Below are 19,629 nucleotides of genomic sequence, written 5' to 3'. Positions count from 1 at the left end.
TGCCAGCTACAGATGCAGGCAAAATGTCAGGAGAAAATGCTACTAGAACACGACCATACAGCCCGGAAACCACCCAACACCACAATGATTTAAGTTGCTTTAGGTCCCCATTGGGGAAAAGGCAGGGTATAGATAGGTAAATTTTGAATACTACAGTTGGGGATGCGTGGAATCCAGAACATTAAAAAATATTAGGGAAGTATAGAGCCTAGTCTAAGGTCGGCTGTATTGAGTCACCACCCCACAACCAGGACATAGAAAATATCTCTCAATAGAGCAATGAGGTAATCCTGGGATTGATTTTGAAAGAAAGCATAACACTATTGTTGTCCAAGAGACACAATGCAAAGGACTTGAGAGCAGCCATAAACGAGGGACATGGCACCTGCTCTCTACATGGTCTCGGACTCAAGACTCTGATAGGGGAAAAGATATCAGCCGGAGACCTTGAAGGGTCCTGACAGTAAGGCTAAACTGCCCGGCGGGTCTGACTCAGGATAAGGCAGTTACTGACACGGTGTTAACTCCAGGACGAGTCCTCTGACCGAGTCATGCCTGTACCTGACAGACACCTGGTGCGGTGCCTGCACGCACTGGAGGGAGGTGCTTGTTGCTGGGACTTTTCCTGGAGCTCGAAGACGGGCTGCTTTGATTACAGGAGTCCCAAGACTGACAAGCAGGGCGCGAACTCAAAAGCCTCACAGCCACCCCCGGCGAAAGGGGCAAAACAAGGGCGAAGGCAGCCTCCGAGGTCCAACCCAGTGCAAGCCGCCCTCACCCCTGCGCAAGAGCCCGCGGGCGCGGAGAAGAGAAAGCACACCCACCCCCCGCCCGATGAACCTGAAAGGACGAGGCGAACTCCCACCCCAGCCTCCGCTCAGCCTGAAGGGCGCTCAGCGCCGACGGAAGCCAAGCCCCCGCCCCCCTCTTCCCCCCAAGTACACGAAGAACCACTGGCATCTACCTCAACCAGCCTCCTCGCCCAGGCGGCGCTTTTACGTCTCTTTTGCGGCTGCCGTAAACAAGGGCAGGCACCGGTTGCTTAGGGAGGGAGCGCGCCAGGACTGGTGGGAGACTGAGTTGAGGACCACGCATGCGCAGTTGGGAGGAGTTGGTGGTGCACGCGCGCTTCCTTTCATCTGCCTCGGTCAGTCCCGCCGGCTGGGGTCAGGCACTCCCTTACAAGGGAGGCGACCATGGCCGGAGGAACTGCGAGGAGATGAGGCAGCCGCGGGAGAGCGAGCGAGCGGGCGGGACGGTAAATAACGCGTCTCCTTAACCTCGCCTGGGACGGGTCGAGTTTCAGTTGCTCCTTAATGGGGAAGAGGAGGCGGATGACGGGGTCATCTCAGGTGCCATCAGCCTCCTCGTCCCTCTTTTGGGTTGTCAGAGGAACACAAGCAGAACACCTCTAATGCTGAATATCGCCTGTGCTGGGGACTGTTTTTAGAGCACACAGCAACCATATTAGCTACTGGAGAATGGCAATGGGTCTCCATGGGCAATGGGTCTCAGCCACAGTCGTCTGATTTCAAGCCAGAGGTTTAAGACATGCAAACCATTCATTGTCACGAAGTCACACTGAAAATGAAATGTTCCTCGTATTTGATCCTAGAGTAGAAGTAAGGCCCTCCCGCGCGCTCTTGCGCTGTGCAGAGACTGTTTGTCTTTAACAGTGACTCGCATGGAAAGATTCAACACGCGATCACATCTTCATGCAGGGAAAAGTTCCGTGTTGATTTTCTGACTGTTGTTTAACTGTTCAAAGGAGGAGGGAGGGAAGAGGTGCAACTGTGCCTTTATCACAACACCAAGAGGAGAAAACCAAGAGGAGAAAAGAGGAAGGCCTCACTTCTACTCTAGGATCAAATAGAAGGAACTTTTCATTTTTAGTCTGTGGCAGTGAATGGTTTTGCATCTCTTAAGCCTCTGGTTTGTAAACAGATGACTGGCTTTGGAAGAATCCATTGGCATTCTCTGTAGGCTAATATGGTGGTTGTGTTCTCTGGTTTGCTGCTCTGTCCAGCTTGAAGCTTCCTTTGTATTGCAGCACATGTTTGGGGAAAGTAGCTGAGTTACACCCCCCACCCCAAGTCCCCTTAAAGTTGAGCACATTTATATCCCCAGTTTTTCGAAAGCATACAGTATTACATTCAATTAGCTGAGATTTTTATACTGAAACAGAAAGAGGGGCAAAAGAGTGATTAGAAAAAGAGATCAGAAGGCCCAGGAGGTATGAAAGTTGCAGAGCACACTTGAAATAAGATCCACTCAAAAGAGTAAATGATCCAGGATAGGCATCTGCTGTTAACTCTTGAGTAGCGTATAGAAGCCTATTCTTTGTAGTGAGCTGACAATTCCTGTTGAACCCAACAGTATAAAATCTGTATATGAACTTCAGTTTAATTTTCTTAATGAATCCAGGGACATAGAAATGCTCCCCATTGTGTACATTCTCTTTGTGATGTATACAGAAAACTAAAGTATTATTTTAGCAAAGTATTAAAGCTCCTGGCAAGTTTGGAAAAAGCACTGAGATCTTGATAGATCAGACTGCAGTTTAAGGGAACACCCCTTCCTGTGCATTTTCATAACAAACTCATCTTCTGCTACTTATTTGTTGATGCTTATATCAGCACCAACAGAATAGACCATTTTATTTTTTTAAGTCAGAGCAATATTGTAGTACTGTTTTTCAGCTATGCCAATACATAAGTCCCACTTTTCTGGTGCAGGTGGTTAACCCATGTAGTGACTGTGTGCTGCCCTCCATGGGTGTGTGAGGATGTGAGTAGCACCAAGTCCTTAATGTCTATTTGACACCCATTTACATTTTTTTCTCTTATGTATTACAGTGCAATGGCACTATTCTGGGCACATCAAACAACTGCAGTATAATATTCGGGATTGTATAACTTGCACACAATAGCAACTTTTGTAGGAAAAGAGATGGCAAGAGGAGGGCCCTTTTTTGCAAAGCCAGGGTAATGCTGAAGAATATAAAGAGCTATCTGCTTGTATTTGTGTATTTTAATTTAATATTTTATTTTACATAATTTCAATCTGCAATGTGTTAATGTGTAAGATGCCTTGAACCAAGAAGGAATGCAGGGTACAATTATTTTAATAAATTAACTGAAACCAGATGGTTAAAATCCAAGAGAATGCACAAAAGAAGGAGGCATGATTAGGGCTTAATTATACATTATCTGCAAATGAGGTGGGAAAGAAATGACTTTGGAAAGGTTTGGGGTGAAGAAGAGATGAGCAGAATAACGGTTTAGCTCTGTATCCTCCTCAAAGCTTCTTTTCCCGTGAGAAAAACAGTCATTGGCCTTATTAGTTAGCCATAAGCACACGCCCATGCAATGTGCAGTTCTTCCATTAGATACATAGGTCAGAAGTAGAAGAGCAAGTTTTACCACAGTCACCTGTAATCAAAGGTCAGTCAGCCATTTCAGATCAGGAAGTAGAATTCCAAGAGCCAGGGCTGTGGAGGAAGGGCAAGAGATACAAATACTGGGCACTGAGTGACTCCTAGTGGAGGGCAGGCTGGCCACATGCTCAGATGTCAGTGGAAGGTAAGTTATGCACTGGCGTAGTTGAACTGCCTGTTCTGAAGTAAACACAAGCTTTATTTAAGCACACTAAGATCCTCCTTTCTTGGTCTTGTGTAAACAGCAGCGCTAGCTCAAGATGAAGGGCAGTCAACACCAGAGTCTAGCATGCAAGGAACTTGTTCATATGATTCAAATCAAAATAACTAACAAGGAATAAGCAAGCATTCAGATGGGAAAGAGTACCATAGGACATTTTGGAATCATTGATGCATAGGGTCCCCAGAGGTCAGAAGCAATGTGACGGCACTTAATGCACACGCCGTAGGTCAAATGTTCATTGTTTGCTGTGTAACTTTTTAAAATCACTTTCAAAAAAAGCAACCAGCTTGTATTGTTTGTAGACTTAAAGGTCTACAAACCTAGAGGATAGGCTGTGAGAAAGTCTCACAGAACAAATATTGACAAAAAGCTCCTGAAGCAGGTGAATGTACTATATACCAATACTGATAAAAGAGAATGGGGCTTAGAGGACTTTGTAACCTTAACACAGATAGGGATAAATCACCTGCTCAGAAAGGTTTGGACTGCTGTATGCAAGAACGTATAACAATAAATCACAAGACTATGTTTATGATCTTTGGAACAAGACGAAACGATTGATAATATTCAGTAGACGTACCTGTAGCCTCTGTAGGGTGCCTTTAGGAGAACTGTGGAGGAGGCTATTCAGCACCAGTGACTATAGCATATCTTAGCATTTGATCAATTCATATGCTACAGTAATATATAAGTTAAAACAAAGCTCCAAGCTCATTCACAGATATCTTTGATATTCACAGATATTCCAGTTCAGAGTAAGGTTTGATGGTTCTCCGGTGGTTGGCCAGGCTGGCAGGAGGTGATGGGAATTGTAGTCCATGAACATCTGGAGCACCATAGGTTGGCCACCCCTAGATCTTTTGTCTTTTCTGGGGGGGGGGGTGTCAGTTTTTGATTGGCTAGTCATAGAGCTGTTGTTCTGTTGTGAATTCTGATAGATATTTGCATAGCTGTGGTTTTGTTGACTTTTACTGTAATGTAGTCTGTATTTTTGTTGTTGTTTGCTGGTTGCTCCTGTAAATTAATTTGCTCTGAGGAAAACATTTGAATGTGTATATGTTTAAACAGATCATTTTAAGAATCTGGTGTTATTATACAGAACAAATTATTTACTGGGTTCTCTCCATTATGTCTGACTTCTAATTTCAAAAGCCTTCTAAAGTTGCCACCCTGCAAATGGATAAAATTGGCAGCTATCTGTTGATGTGCATTTTCAGTGGTGGTGAGGACATGATTGCTTCTACACTTCTGCAGAATGTATGAAACAGTTCAAGATGGCATTTTTAAAAAGAGATTAGAACTACAATAGAATGGAACAGCCCAAGAGAGTATCTTTACAATGGAATAGCATTGTGCTCCATTGCAATGATTACTGCAGGTATCATCTACTTCTACTGTGTTGTCTTATCCATTGTAATCCACAGTATGTATTGTTTTAGTATGCCTTTCTTAGATGGTTTGTTGTTCCTAGTATGCTGTAATCCTACACCAGAATGGTATAGTGGTTAAGAGTGGTAGACTCTCATCTGGAAAACTGGGTTTGATTCTCCACTCCTCCACATGAGCAGTAGACTCTAATTGGGTGAACCAGGTTTGTTTCTTTAGTCCTACATACAAAGCTTGCTTGGACTAGTTCTCTCATAACTCTCTCAGCCCCACCTACCTTGCAAGGTGTCTGTGTTTGGGGGAGGAAGGGAAGGAGTTTGTAAGCCACTTGGACATTCCTTATAGTTGCGAACAGTGAGGTATAAATCCAAACTCTTCCTCTTCTTTTCCTTCTATTGCATTGCCCATTGGTTAATGTTGTAGGGGCTTATTAGTTGGTTTATGCTGAATGTACTGTTTTATAACCTGTTGTCTACCATGAACCTAAGCAAGAAAGGCAGACTAAAAATAAACTAAACTAAAATATTGTTTTAACAGGAAACACGGAGAATATGACTGCTAAAAGAGTGATACCTCTGGCATCTCCTAATAAATGTGCTGAGAAAGAAAGGAGAATGGACATTGTTGATTGTTTCCATTTGCTAGCTTACAAAACTATTTGTAGCAAATTATGGTTGAATGTATTCAGAATAAGTTTCAGCTTTCCATTTGGGCTTCTATAACTGCAGCATCTTTCAGTTTCCTCATTCAAGCAAGCACTGCAAGACTGCCCTGAAACGAAACTGAATCCAGTCAAGCTGAATAGCAGCGGGAAGAGGGTGTGTTTCTGAATGTAGGAAACAAAAAGAGTAATATAAAAGGACTGTTGTTTTCAAGAGGGAAAAGGGGAAGGCAAAGAAAAGATGACTTAATTTGTATTCATTCCTTACAGGCTTAGGATTTGACATGTGGTGGTTCCAGCAAGGGCTGAGTATCTTGCCTTCAGCCCTTGTAGTCTGGTCATCTGCTTCATTTATATTTTCCTATGTTACTGCAGTCCTTCTTCGTCACGTTGACCCTTTGGTGCCTTACATCAGGTCAGTAATCCTCCTATTTTTGCACAGTTATCTGTACCCCACTATTACTCTGCAGGAGGACTTTCCCTTTTTTTTAAGTAATATAAATGTAAATGAAAAGCTATGGGATCAAACTGCTGTCCATTTTTATAAAGTGAAATATCAGATTGAATGTAAAGTTGACAGTTTCATAGACAAATGGTAGTTGGTCATAGTGTTGACAGTATTTCCCTGTATATTTAAAAGATATCATGGGATAGGAAAAAAAGTAGAAGCCAGATCTACACGGATCCTCTAGTGCTGTGTTGTCATTTTTTACAGAACTCCCCCAAATCCAACGTCCAATCAGGAAAGTAAATGTCCAAACCCAGAGACCATGAAATTGGAAGCTTATAAAAACACCAGATGCAATGATACTTAGCGGTAAAGCAATGAAAGATTTGCAAGAAACAAAGGAACTGATCATCCCATAGAACTCAAATGAGATTTTTTTCAAGCTAGAAAGAGAAATAAAAAAGAAACTTACAATCATATTGTAGATTGTGTCATAGTCTATATAGGTAGCACCACAAAAATCATGCATCCAGTCCTTTTCATTGGGTCACCCCAAATTTAAATGTCAAACTGCATATCATGTCTATAGCTACAGATTACACCAGAAAAATCATGGATCCACTGCTTTGTAGTACCTCCATGGTGCAAAAACTAGGGTCCTAGATACAAATCTTAACGGATGAGGATTTTTGCACTGGGTCACCCCAAATTTTTCATGTAATCACGTATCATGCCTATGTCCACAGACTGTGCCACAAAATTAACAGATCCATTTTTTTCATGGTGCTCCCATGGCACAAAAATATGAATTAACATTGATATTATCTGGGACTGTGTGGTCTATATTGGAATATTCCATGAAGAAATAATGAAAGTGCAAGAGGATCTGCTTCTTGGATCCATGTTATTATATTATTGTGATTCTACAGAGCAGAAAATTGTCTGTTTTGTGATCAGTCCATGAACATATGTGATTTGATAGTGAGTTTGGGGTGACCCAGTGCAAAAATCCTGAGAATCTATGAGGATCCATGTTTTGGAACCATGTTTTTATGCCATCGTGGCAGCACACAGTGATGAATGTGTGATTTTTGTGGTGCTGCTTAGAGACTAAGACATGATCTACAATATGATGGTGATTTCATTTTGTGTCTTTGTAAAAATCATATGAATTCATGAGATATTTTATTTATTTATTTATTTATTTATTTATTTCTTAGGTTTCTATACCGCCCCATCCCCGAAGGGCTCTGGGCGGTGTACAGCTGAGCCCTTCGGGGGTAGGGCGGTTTATCAAATTGAATAAATAATAATAATAATAATAGCATTCAAAATCATTTGGATCAGACTTTTACCCAGTCCCTACAGTGCGTAGTGTAGGATAATAATTGATAGTGGGTTTTTCCAGAAAATCTGACTCAGAAAACTTTCCAATACAAACGTAAATAAATAATGTAAATGTTTACATTATATAAGCAAAAGGGAGACACATCATGTACAAGCATTGGGGTTTGTCCATGCTTCAAATTTACCCTCTTTAATATGATTGATTTGCAACACAACAGCCCTGACAACTGCCGATAAACAGACTGTTTTGACATATACACAGTATATATTTTTCCACAGAAAAATATAACTTTGGAAAATTTTCTGGCAAATGTTCTCTCCCACATAATTGATGATAATTATAGGCATGATGCATTTGGGTCTTTTCCCTTGTAAGCTCTGAGAAAGGGTTTTCATAGAACATGTGTGTTCAATAATAATAATTTAAAAATTAAAAGTTTAGTTTAGTTAGTTTAGTTTATTCAATTTATATCCCGCCCTACCCCGAAAGGCTTAGGGCGGTGCACAACAATAGTATAAGTAACAATATCAATATCAGCAATATCAATACTTGCAAACATCAATAAGCATCTCAATATACAAAAAAATTTCATAGACATGGGGAATAAAGTCAGCAAAATAACAAATCACAATATCGTACATTACAAAGTATACCATCACACAAAATTTATCAATAACATGACACATCAGCATATAATGTAACAGTATCAGCAAAATAACAACAATCATGACATATACATACCCTGTTTCCCCAAATATAAGTTGTCGGAGGAAAATAGAAAGGCATTGGTAGAGGTTTTGCTGAAGTCTGAGAATATAAGGCATCCTCCAAAAAGTAAGGCGGTAACAAAGTTTTGGTTTTAGAGCATTTTTCAGCCAGACGAACAGAATACAGAAATATAAGACATCCCCTGAAAATAAGACATAGCGCATCTTTGGGAGCAAAAATTAATATAAGACACTGTCTTATATTCGGGGAAACACGGTAGCTACATACCAATGGATATCAAGGAGACTACCCAGAAAAGATTTCAAGTGTGTTGCATCCAAGGTGTTCCTAGGCCCTGTGCATTCAATTGCACAAGGAGCACATAATCCTAGAGTGTTGATTCTTCTGCTTTAGACCTGTTCTATAGCCACTTTGCTGCTCCTATCCTCTGTTTTTTTTAACTAGAAACTGATTTTCAGCTTACTGATTCTTTCACCACCTTTCCAGTTCTTTATGAATGATTGCCAATAAATGGATCCCATGTAAAACTACATGCGACTTTTTTTGTATCAAATACAGAACGTAAGAATAATCTGTAAAATATATAAACCCTGTTGCTTGTGGGGGCTATAGCTGCTTAAGGCTGAAATCCATCAGAATTTATTTTGTTGCCAGAACCACTAATCATATGCCTTTAGATCACTAAGCTGACCTTTGGCTACTCCTCATTGCTGTAATCTATGGAAGCCATGAGGCTGGCAGGAGTGCACATCCCCCTCAACACTATATGTCACTAAGTTCCAGCTACAAGCCTTAGAAGTCAGTTGGACATGATGTATATAAAACTAATGAACGGAGGTCTATAAATACCTGCTACAGTTTAAATGAACTATATACTTTTAGCTGCTATTGGTTAATTATAAAATGTGGATGAAAAACACTGCAAGGAAACCAACATTTTAGCACATGAAATCCCACACCATTAACCTTCCAGAAAACAAATACCATATATACTTGTGTGAAAGTCGACCCGAACATAAGTCGAGGCACCTAATTTTACCACAACAAACTGGGAAAACTTATTGACTCTTGTATAAGTCTAGGGTGAGAAATGCAGCAGCTAGTGGTAAATTTCAAAAATAAAAATAGATGCAAAAAAAGGTTTTTAAATATTTATTTCAAAGAAAAACAGTATGGTATCAACAATAACTTTAAAAGTTCTGAAGTGGAATATATGACTCTCACAGACAGTATCTCTTCAGAGTTTCATAGGGAAGATGCTCAACAAGATCCCCCTTTTAAAAAGTCCCTACAGGTTCTCCTTTAACACGGATAGCTTATCATTACACAGTGAAGATGCTTGCATGGTGATGGCAGCCGCTGCCCCAAGCAAGTCTTTTTTGCAGGTCTGCAAGCTCAGCTGGACAGAAGTTCCACCTGCTTTCCAAAAACACTGGGTGGGGGCCGAGAAAGGTGCTGGCAGTGGCTGCACCTCAGGGCACCCTGTGTGTGTGTGTGTGTGGGAGGGGGATTCCTGCCACCATGGGCTCCAATGGTGCGGATTTCCCAATGAGTATGGCTCCCTAGCATTCATGGAGCTTCCTGGCCTGAACAAAAATTCTGTAACATATAAATTTAATTAATATTCACACCTATTCACTGAGTATTCACTGTGAATTAAGCTACTGGCCACCTGTAGTGCAGCGAAACAACAGCCCAAGGCTTACCTGGGAGCTGCCTTTGTGTCCACATAGCAGGGTGCAAGTGTGGAAAAACACCCTCAGGTCCCAGCCTTTTTTTGCTCGCCACCCGTTCCCCCCACCCGCTCACCACCCATTCACTAGCGTATAAGTCGAGGGGGGCTTTTTTCAGCACAAAAAATGTGCTGAAAAAGTAGACTTATGCACGAGTATATAAGGTATGTAGCTGTGCAAAATATATATTTTTCTTTGCTTAGAAAGATAAAATAATCATGTCACTGTTCGTTCATACCATGAATATATAAAGTGAGAGTCTGAGATAAGGCTTAAGACCGAGGTGTTTGCAGAGTAATTCTGACATCCACTGTATAATGCTATAGATCAAAGAGCATGTCTAAACAGAGATATGAGACTGCTCGCCAAGATGTTCAGCCTGCAATTTGCAAGGTAAAGAGAGTGAGATAGGGCCTCTCTTTCTGAATGCATGTTCAGTGATAGTATATACGGGCATCCTGATTTTAACATGTTGAGTCCTAATTTGTTTTTATTATTTGTAGCTGTAAAATTGGGCTGTAATTTGTAAGAGCTGTAAAATTACCTCTTCTTTGTGCATCCCTAAATTTATGGGCAAAACCACCTTGACTCCGAGCCTTGAGACATCATGGTCATACAGCTCAGGCTCCTCCAGGCCAAGCCTTCATGATGCTTGAGGGAGGTGTGCTACTTCTGCTCCTCTAGCCTCTGGGCTGAGAATAATGATATGACTCAAGAACTTCCTGTCCCAGGTCCCCAGGCCACAGATGCTCCACTGGAGATGCCAACATTTTTTTGTGTTGGTCCTGCACTGATATACTTTAGATCATTAGTATTAATTGCATTCATATAAACATTAAGACCGCTGTTAGTATCTTTTAAGCATATTGAAGTCTCACTGAAGGACCTATATATGGCAAGCAGTCATTTCCTGTTCTTGAAGAACATGACATTCTTTAGAAGAGATAATTGTGCTGGAAAACTAATGACTAATGTCTTACATATTACATGTTTCCTGTTTCTCTTGCTTCCCTATCAGTGGCCATATTTGTTTGTTATAGAAATCAGCATATGTATATGTGGATTCATTCTAAATTTTGGATCTATTGAATGGTAGAAACCTATATCAAAATACTAAATATTGCTTTTCTTTCAGTGATACAGGGACAGTACCTCCTGAAAGATGTTTGTTTGGGATTATGTTAAACGTTTCTGCTCTTTTGGGTAAGTACTGAAAAATGGGCTTCTAAAAGGTGGCTATAAATTGGGCTATAGGTATAGGATAGCTACTTAGAACCCAGCCTTGGTTGTTGGTGGAGCTTGAGGATTGTACTAGAAAATTCAGCCAACCACATGTGTTTGATTATTTATCACTCCATGAATAATCCTATTGAGTCGTATTATGGAAAAATATTACAATACTATATGTACTAAAATATTACCATTATCTCAGGTTACAGCCTTCATTTCTGCATTCTTTTAATTGAGTTCTGGGTACTTGATTGGCTGCTTTTCTTTGGCAACAATACTGCTGTTAGCTTCTGCTATATTTTGATCCTAAAGGAATATCCTTATATTCCATCCTTAATGCATTTGGCTTGTTTATTTACAGGCATTGCTACCATGTATGTCCGATACAAGCAAGTCTTTTATTTGAATCTTGAAGAAGCTGCAATCCTCAAGTTAAATAAAGCTGGCTTGGTGTTAGGAATGGTCAGTTGCTTTGGGCTTTGCGTCATTGCAAACTTCCAGGTTTGTCTTTCATTTATAATAATATTCTGGGAATTACAGGGCGACATGTGCTAATCACAAGCACATCTTTTTCCAGTGAGAAGCTGAAGATTGGTTGGTTTCTGCTATGGAGGACAGTAATTATTAGGCTTGGTCAATACCCTAGAAAACTTGGATTCTGATTTATTGGGGCATTAAATTATCTGTATGCCCAAATAAGACAAATAACATATTTGGATATATTTGAGTATCTGGGTATACCCGAAAAATCCGTCTGATTTTTTAAAAATTGTTTTGATGGTTTTTGCGTTTGTGTCTGCAAGGGGAGCATTTTTAAAGCTAGCAGCACCACAATTTCAGGGTATCATCCGGAGACTGACCTGATGATACCAACCAAGTTTGGGATGGGGACTACCCTTTTGAGGGTCCATAACTTTGGGGCCCCTGAACCACACTTCACCAAACTCAGGTGCTATCATCAGTACAGCCTCCAGATAATACCCTGAAATTTTAGTGCCACTAGCTTTAAAAATGCGCCCCTGACAGGCACCCCAATAAATTGTCCAAGATTCTCTGCTCTCCAGTGCCTTGGCACCATTGTACCCAATGAGGAATTTCTATGCAGGCTGCACATTTTTTTGGAGGCACCAGACGTTGAAGGTGGCTCCAGAAGGGCCTCCTGGTAATAGCATCCAGGCTTGGTGAACTTTGCTTCTGGGGGTTCAATTTTATGGGCCCCAAAAAGGCTTATTTTGTTTCCCCTCTCCTACACATGAAGCCAGCTGGCTGAGTTCTCTCAGAACTCTCTCAACCCCCCTAGAAGAAGCCTCTATCTTCAAAAATGTGCAGCCTGCACAAAAATTCCCCATAGGGTATAATGCAGCCACTGCAGAGCACAGAATCTGCTAAGCTCTTCAGCAAGTTCTATGGTGGGAAAAATTAATTAACTTTTCCCACCATAGACTTCAATGGGGCTTGCTGGTATGCCTGGCTGGCTCTGTGCTGGAGATTTGGGGGGGACCTCTGGGGTGGATTGTTCTGGGCAGGGGCACTAATTTCCTGCATGGCTGCTGGTGTGAGTCTCCTGAAAGGAACCAGCCAACTTTGCTAAAGTTTGGATGGCTGGGCACTCGTTCTGTGGACATCAGGTTCACCTTCAACTGGATGCCCACAGCATTTGCACCTCCCAAGCAAACTTTAGGGAAAAGTAACTGCAATAAGATTTGTCCTGGCTCATCTACTGCAAGCTCTGCAATCCCAGATAATTGAGATGAGCTTTTCTGCAAAGTTCAGCTACAGCCTGAATTAGGACTGCAGCGGCATAGCAAAAATGCAATGTGAAATGCTAAACATTAGGAGAACCTCCTAACAGCTAGAGCAGTTCCTCATTGGACCAGACTTCCTTGGGTGGTGGTGGGCTCTCCTTCTTTGGAGGCTTTTAATCAGAGGCTAGATAGAGTTTGCAGTAATGCCGATTCTATGGACTTAGACAAATCATGAGAGGGAAAGCAGGAAAGGAGAAGTCTGCTTGGTTCTCGTGGCCCGTTCTTATATGCCCAGTGCAATTCTGATTGCCACTTTGTAGACAAGAGGCAGTTTCCTTCAGGCCATATTGTCCAAGGATCCTAGAGGTTTTCTGCCCATCTTCTGGGTATGCAGCAGGGGTCAAGGGGGTGGGGTAGTTGTTTATTTCCTGCATTGTGCGGGAGGAGGGTGGTATGCTTCATCTGAAAAAGCAGTCTTACAGAAACTTATAAAGGTTTATTGAGAAAACCATCTAACATCAGATAAAATTTTTGACCAATGTGAATTCTCCTTGGGAAGTCTCCTATTCAAAGGTTCAGTTCAAATTGGTGACCATACTTATCAGGTATCTCCATCTAATGTGAAATCCGCTGTTGTCTTTTCCTCTAGAAAAGCACTCTGATTGTCATGCATGTAGTTGGAGCTTGTCTCACATTTGGAGTAGGAACCTTTTACATGATCGTTCAGACCATTCTTTCCTATAAGATGCAACTCACAAAAAAGAGTGTCTTCAGGATCAGATTGGTGGTTCTGTTGTGGTGTGCAGCCAGCATAGTGAGTAGTATCCTTTGTTGTGAAATAAAACTGAAACAGTGAACATAGCCTATGCCTTTCCATTAAAGCATCATTTATATTAGAAGAAACAATGACTAAGAATTGCCAGTTACCAAGCAAAATACCACAGAATGTGTATACTTCACTAGCTATTAAATATAGAGCTATGCACTTCATTCCTATTATGCATGTGAAGTCCCATCAGAAATAAACAAATCTTGAGTTCAGTGGAATTTGTGTATAAGACTGCAGTCCAGTCCTATCTGCATTTATTGTACACAGTAGTAGGTCCAATTTCATTGGGAGGTTCCCAAAGTAAGGATTGTAGCCATGCAGCCTGATCCTGTGAAGAATTAGGCTTACCTAAACCTATTGATTTAAAATTGCTTAAATAATGGTTACAGCTGTGCAGCCCATTCTTATGCATGCTTACTTGGAATAAACTCACAGTGGCCGTTTCCTTTGGCTGGCGGAAAGCGGCGAGTCAGCGCGATTCGCGCGCCGACCTGAAGAGCGCTAAGGACCGTCCGCATGGGGCGGTCGCTTGAAAACAACTTCGGAGCAGCCGGCGGCGGAGCATGTAAGCGCCAGCCGACCCGGCCTGTCCCGGGCCTCCGGCGCGTCGCCGAGGAGCCTGGGGTCGCGCCTGGCCCTGGCGCCTGAAGCGAAGCGGCGCAGGAGCCAGGCGTATCCCCAAACCTCGGCGACTAACGCCAACCGAGAATGAGTGCCGAGGTGGGGGAGGCATGAAGCAGCTGCCGTTCGCTTCGGCAAGCGGCTTCATGCAGCGGCGTTTCCCCAAAAAGAGCGCTGGGAAGCGCTCTGGGGAAACGCCGCCTTCAGGCCGGCCGGGCGGCACGAGGGCGGCGCGGCTGCGTTGCAGCTGCGCCCCCCGTGCGAATGGCGGCCTGGAGACGGTGTTTTTACCGTCTCCAGGCCGCCATGAATTGCCCGTGCAGAAACGGCCAGTGTGATTTATTCTGAAAGAAATGTGGAAAGGCTTGTATTTTTTCTGGCCTCACATGCAATTACACCAAGTTAAAAGAAACCTCCAAAAGCTGGGTGGTGAAAAACGATGGGAAGACAACAAGGAATGCAGTGAGGTAGCCAGGATGCCATTTGCATTGCCATTAAACTGAGTGTATAAATGATATCCCAATGCACTAGTATGGAAGTGACATAAGATGCGAGAACTCCCCGTGTGACTGAGATATTCCTTAACCTTTTAAAAAGTGTTTATTTCTTCAGTCATTTTATATAGTGGCTGGTATGGAGTGGATTTAATACAGAAGCTGCACTGGAACTCCAACGAGAAAGTAAGTTGGATTGCTATGAGCAAACATGAATCAAGAGAAAACAAAGAATAGATTTGTTATCTGCAAGTGTTTTATTGCATTCCCAAAAGCTACCAACAGCAGTTTTCAAAGACACTGAAAAGGAAGGCAAGATATCTCAAGAACAGAGATGAAGGCCATAGCTGGTTTCATTCTTGTGAATGAAAGAATAGTGGAGTGTCTTTAATCCAAGGGAGAATCATGACATTTGTCCCGCATGAGTGTCTGCCAGCCTATTAACATCCTTGAATGGGTTTTTCTCCTATGAAAAAATTAAATCAAAATCAAAGCATTGAAATCTATGACCTGAGGCAGTCGGGCGGGGGGGGGGGGGGGGTGTGGAGAGTAGTTTCTTAAATTATCGAAGGCTTTCATGGCCGGAATCACTGGGATGTTGTGTGGTTTCTCAGCTGTATGGCCGTGTTCCAGTAGCACTTTCTCCTGACATTTTGCTTGCATCTGTGGCTGGCAACTTCAGAGGATTTTTAATAAAAACTGGCAGTCACCGTTTCAGCAAGAAAATAATTACGTTGGCCCAATTTATATATATCAAAAGTACCTCTATTAAATCAAAAGTACCTCTATTAAATCAAAATACTTCTATTTGAAACACAGGGTTCTCTGCAAAAGAACTTAATAGCATGAAAAGATTTTTCAGAACCAAGCCCTAAATTACTCCATTAAATACAGTCATTATGATTATCTGAGAACCACTGGCAGAAAATGGGCAGGAGAGAAAAAGAATCCTCCTTTGTTAGCTCACTATTCAGTGCCGGCTGTACTGATTGTTCCCTTCAGTGATATTAATGATCTTTTCAGAGGTATCTTATAGAAATCCCAAACTTCCTACATGTTTTTTGTTTTTCGGTGAAGTTGTCAACTGAACAACAAATTCCACGTTGAAATATAGAACAAAGAGTGTCACCACTGAAAAACACTCCATACACTCTTTATTCTGTTCTTTACAGGGATACAGTATTCACATGACAAGCACAGTCTCTGAGTGGTCTTTGGCTTTCTCTTTCCTTGGTTTTTTTCTTACTTACATCCGTGACTTCCAGGTAAATTAGTGCTTCTTAGTTAAATATATTTTAAATTAAGAGACTTGGGGCTAGAGAGACACTAATTGGGGGGAGGGGGTCAGAGGTTAATTATTCCTATGGCATTACCAGAAGATGCATCAGGTTTCATTTGAATTCTAAATCTGTGGAAAATTTTTAGAGGCCTCAAGTGTAACAAGTGAATTCTAAATCAAGTGAATTCTAAATCTGTGGAAAATTTTTAGAGGCCCCAAGTGTAACATATCATGGTTTTTTAAATCTGCATTTTTGTGGCAATAATAATGTCTTGAATCCCAACATGCTTGCTATTTCACAGTTCCCCTTCAGTGTCTGTGGGCCAGACTAGATGTGACAGCATCCATGGGTCAGACCCATAGACACTACTGCCATTTCAAAGAGATTTAAACATGCTGTTGAGGCCTCCAGCACAGTGGGCTAACCCACCCTCCTAGTACTTTTTCAAATGTCAAAACAGCTGTATACTGGCACAGCTATTTCAGCACTTGAAAAGGCATGATGCGTGAGACACAAGAAGAGGACCTCGACTGCCAGTACTTCCGGCCTGATCTGATTGAGCCCCCACAGCTTCTTAAAATCTATTTAAAATGGTAGAAGTGTCCTGTGGCCAGACCTATGAATTCAAGTCACATCTAGTTTGGCCATGTGAAAACTGTGACCATCCCAGGCTTCATGTGGAGGAATGGGGAAACAAATCCAGTCCTTCAAATTAAAGTCTGCCACTCTTAGCCACTGAACCACACTGGCCTTCTCTCAGCTGCTGTCCTTAGCAAGCCAGAACCTAAGCTGGTCTACAAGTTCCCACCTGGAGAACAAGAAGTGGAAAGTTTAGTCCTGCCTTCCTGGGCAGCCAGTGAAAATCACCCAAGTCTACCAAATGCCTTCCTCCTCCGAGTGAGAATTAATTTTTCTTTCTTCATTTCTCCTTGTTTTTTTAACTGCAGAAAATTACCTTGCATGTAGTAGTGCAGCTGGATGGATACAGTCTTAACTGTACAAATCCACAGTTTACTGATGAACCACGACAGCCAATCTCAGGAAACTTGTGAGAAACGATTAATAGGATGTGTTCTTACTCTCAGTAACTCAGGAATTTTGACATCTGCCCTACTAGCAAGTCCTAACCAAGAGATGCCTGAAAGTGTCCTTTTCACTAGCCTGGCAAATGTAACAGTTTTTAGGATTGAGCCTAAAATGCAAGAAGTGCAAATATGACATGTTGTGTATTTTATATGAAAATAATGAAGGAATATGACTGAATACTGTTAATCATGTATGTGAAAGAAGCTTTTAATTAATGTACAAAACTGTGCAATTCTTAACGTGTAGTAATATTGTCAGCAACTAGCTGGAACACATTTTAATTTTTTTTAATGACTATTAAATGTACAGATTCAGTTTATTGACTTGGGTGCATGAATTCTGCATACACAAGTTGGGAAGAAAGGGGAGGAGGCCACAGCTGGCAAAGCATTTGCTTTGAATGCAAGAGCTTAAATCTTCAGACATCATTTTTGTCTAAGGACGGTCTAAGTAGTGGATGGATAACCAGTTTCAGTAACAGAGGGAAGGTGCCCTGGGTTAGTGACTGATTAATGAGTGTAGTCAAGGGCTCATTTATGTGGTTCTTACATTTTAGAAGCCAGGATGGCAAGGGTCCAGTGTACATGGGGTGGCCTTCACAGATTTAATGATCTTGTCAGTATCCGTCATAGCAACTGGGACAACATGGTCAGAAGCAAGCAAGACAACGTATTAAGCGTTCCTTCCGCTAGGCCTGTCTTATAGGCAGCACCCAGGTCACAGTGCCGTTGCCTTATTTTATCAGCAAAGAACGCAGCAAAGGTGTCATAGCTAATTGTCAGTTCCAGAAATAGGAAAGGGTCAGATTTAGGAGTCAGCAGGTAACAAGATACTCTGAACAGCTGGGAGGGTAGCTAATATGATAAGATGCATTTCTTTGCTGCAATCGCTGCCATTTCATACGTTTTCCAGTGGGCTCTGTAGCACACTCTGCTGGATTCAGTGTGAGTTTTCCACCAGTGTCTTTCCAGACGTCTTCCAGCCCCTTTTAGGTCTCCCAGCACCTCAGTAAACAACATGGCTGGCTATCTCCCCCAGGGCAGGAGAGGTTGATAAGAAGCAATCTCATCAATAGTTTCAAGGAGCTTCATATTCCAAGCTCCCACTGCAGCCTCAACAGGGCTCCCAAAGGGATCCCAAAGAATTTTGGAATCCAGAAAATCCATAAGCTTCTGCACGGGGACCATTTTAACTGACCCGCTATTTGTAGGGTGTTGATGCCATTTTCATTCTTGCCTTCAGTAGGTGACGGCCAGACAATGGTTCCAGCATAACCTGTAATCCAGAAGCAAAACCTTCCCTCAGAGGCTCAGTACAAAAAGGTTAAGTGCAGTGTGGCTTTTTTCATCTATTAAAAGAGGACCCAGGCAGTCAGAGAAGCTATAAAAAGCCAGCCATAGAGAGAAGCAGTCAGCATAAATGTTGAAATCACCTAGAACAATGAGTTCAAGTATCTTCATTGCCACAACTGAGATCTCTTCTGCCAACTCAGAGAGGATGCCCACAAGGGAACTAGATGGTCGGTAAACAAGCAGAATGCAAAGAGCATATAATCACTGCCAGCCATAGTTTGTACCAGAATTCTGAAAAAATTGAAAGACTCACAGAGGATCATGGCAACCATGTCTCCTCACCATTCTTAAAATATTGTACCATATCTCTTTACTGATGTCAGATAATTCATGCTTCAAACCACCTCTTTCTTAATTAATTTACCTTCTTCCTTGAACTTTTATTTTCACTGCCCAAGAGTGCCTAGAACAGAGAGTGCCAGGCATCTGTGCAACCCCTCCCCTTCTGAAACATTAAAACAAGGCAGACAAATTTTCTTTCTTTCCATTGTATCTGAGGAAGTCACTTAGATTTCCAAAAGTGGAATAAAAATGTTGTTAGTCTTTAAGGTGCCATTAGACTTCTTTAAGACACCCACAAGAGGCCATGGTGAGAGTCAAAAACATCAGAGCTTCTGACACATTGCTTGACATTCTTGTAAAAAGCAAAAACTCAAAATTGTATGTTTCAATGGCACATTCAAAATAGTACATGTATTACAAGCGAGTTTAGACATAAAAGCAAATAATTTTGAATGAAACTTTCAGACAAAACTGGATACATCAACGCTCCCAGTTTTGTTGTCTGGGTATGAGAAGACTGGATCAACAAGTGCCATGACAAGAGGCATCCAGAATAAGTTTGCATTGTTTGATTTTTGGTGAGAGGCAAACCACATATCAGGAAATACATCACTTGGGATGATTCCCTGAATTTTTAATAGGAAACAGGCTCACTACAAACCCTGATTCAGTTTGGGTGGCAGGGAGGGGGTATAATCTTTTGTACCTCTTTCTTGTGTATTTGCTCATCAAAACAACTACTGCCA

At 41.8% G+C, this 19,629-nt stretch overlaps 2 protein-coding genes across 4 annotated transcripts in view; one reads left to right on the top strand and one right to left on the bottom strand.

Moving 5' to 3' along the window:
• The window catches only part of CEPT1 (choline/ethanolamine phosphotransferase 1), a 30,596-nt gene extending 29,524 nt beyond the window's left edge, over positions 1–1,072 (bottom strand). Inside the window, exon 1 of one of the 2 annotated variants that reach the window (XM_048497016.1) lies at positions 965–1,072. The gene's annotated coding sequence lies outside the window, so the exon portion shown is untranslated. The remainder of the gene's footprint in view (positions 1–964) is intronic. The other variant, XM_048497015.1, reaches the window with a different exon arrangement.
• A 49-nt stretch (positions 1,073–1,121) lies between these two features.
• On the top strand, positions 1,122–17,563 carry DRAM2 (DNA damage regulated autophagy modulator 2). 2 transcript variants are annotated; one of them, XM_048498401.1, is made up of 9 exons: positions 1,122–1,258; positions 4,400–4,499; positions 5,977–6,121; positions 11,100–11,167; positions 11,556–11,695; positions 13,589–13,760; positions 14,987–15,069; positions 16,056–16,148; positions 17,111–17,563. In XM_048498401.1, exons 2-9 carry the CDS (start codon positions 4,478–4,480, stop codon positions 17,213–17,215), a joined length of 828 nt encoding a protein of 275 aa, XP_048354358.1. In that variant the 5' UTR covers positions 1,122–1,258; positions 4,400–4,477; the 3' UTR covers positions 17,216–17,563. The 2 variants fall into 2 exon arrangements, with proteins under 2 accessions (XP_048354358.1, XP_048354359.1); XM_048498402.1 differs by lacking the exon at positions 4,400–4,499 and having other exon boundaries at positions 1,123–1,258.
• Positions 17,564–19,629: the final 2,066 nt, after the last annotated feature.

Source organism: Sphaerodactylus townsendi, linkage group LG05 (genome assembly GCF_021028975.2).
Source record: "Sphaerodactylus townsendi isolate TG3544 linkage group LG05, MPM_Stown_v2.3, whole genome shotgun sequence".
NCBI lineage: Eukaryota > Metazoa > Chordata > Lepidosauria > Squamata > Sphaerodactylidae > Sphaerodactylus > Sphaerodactylus townsendi.
This window is presented reverse-complemented; position numbering and strand designations above follow the sequence as displayed.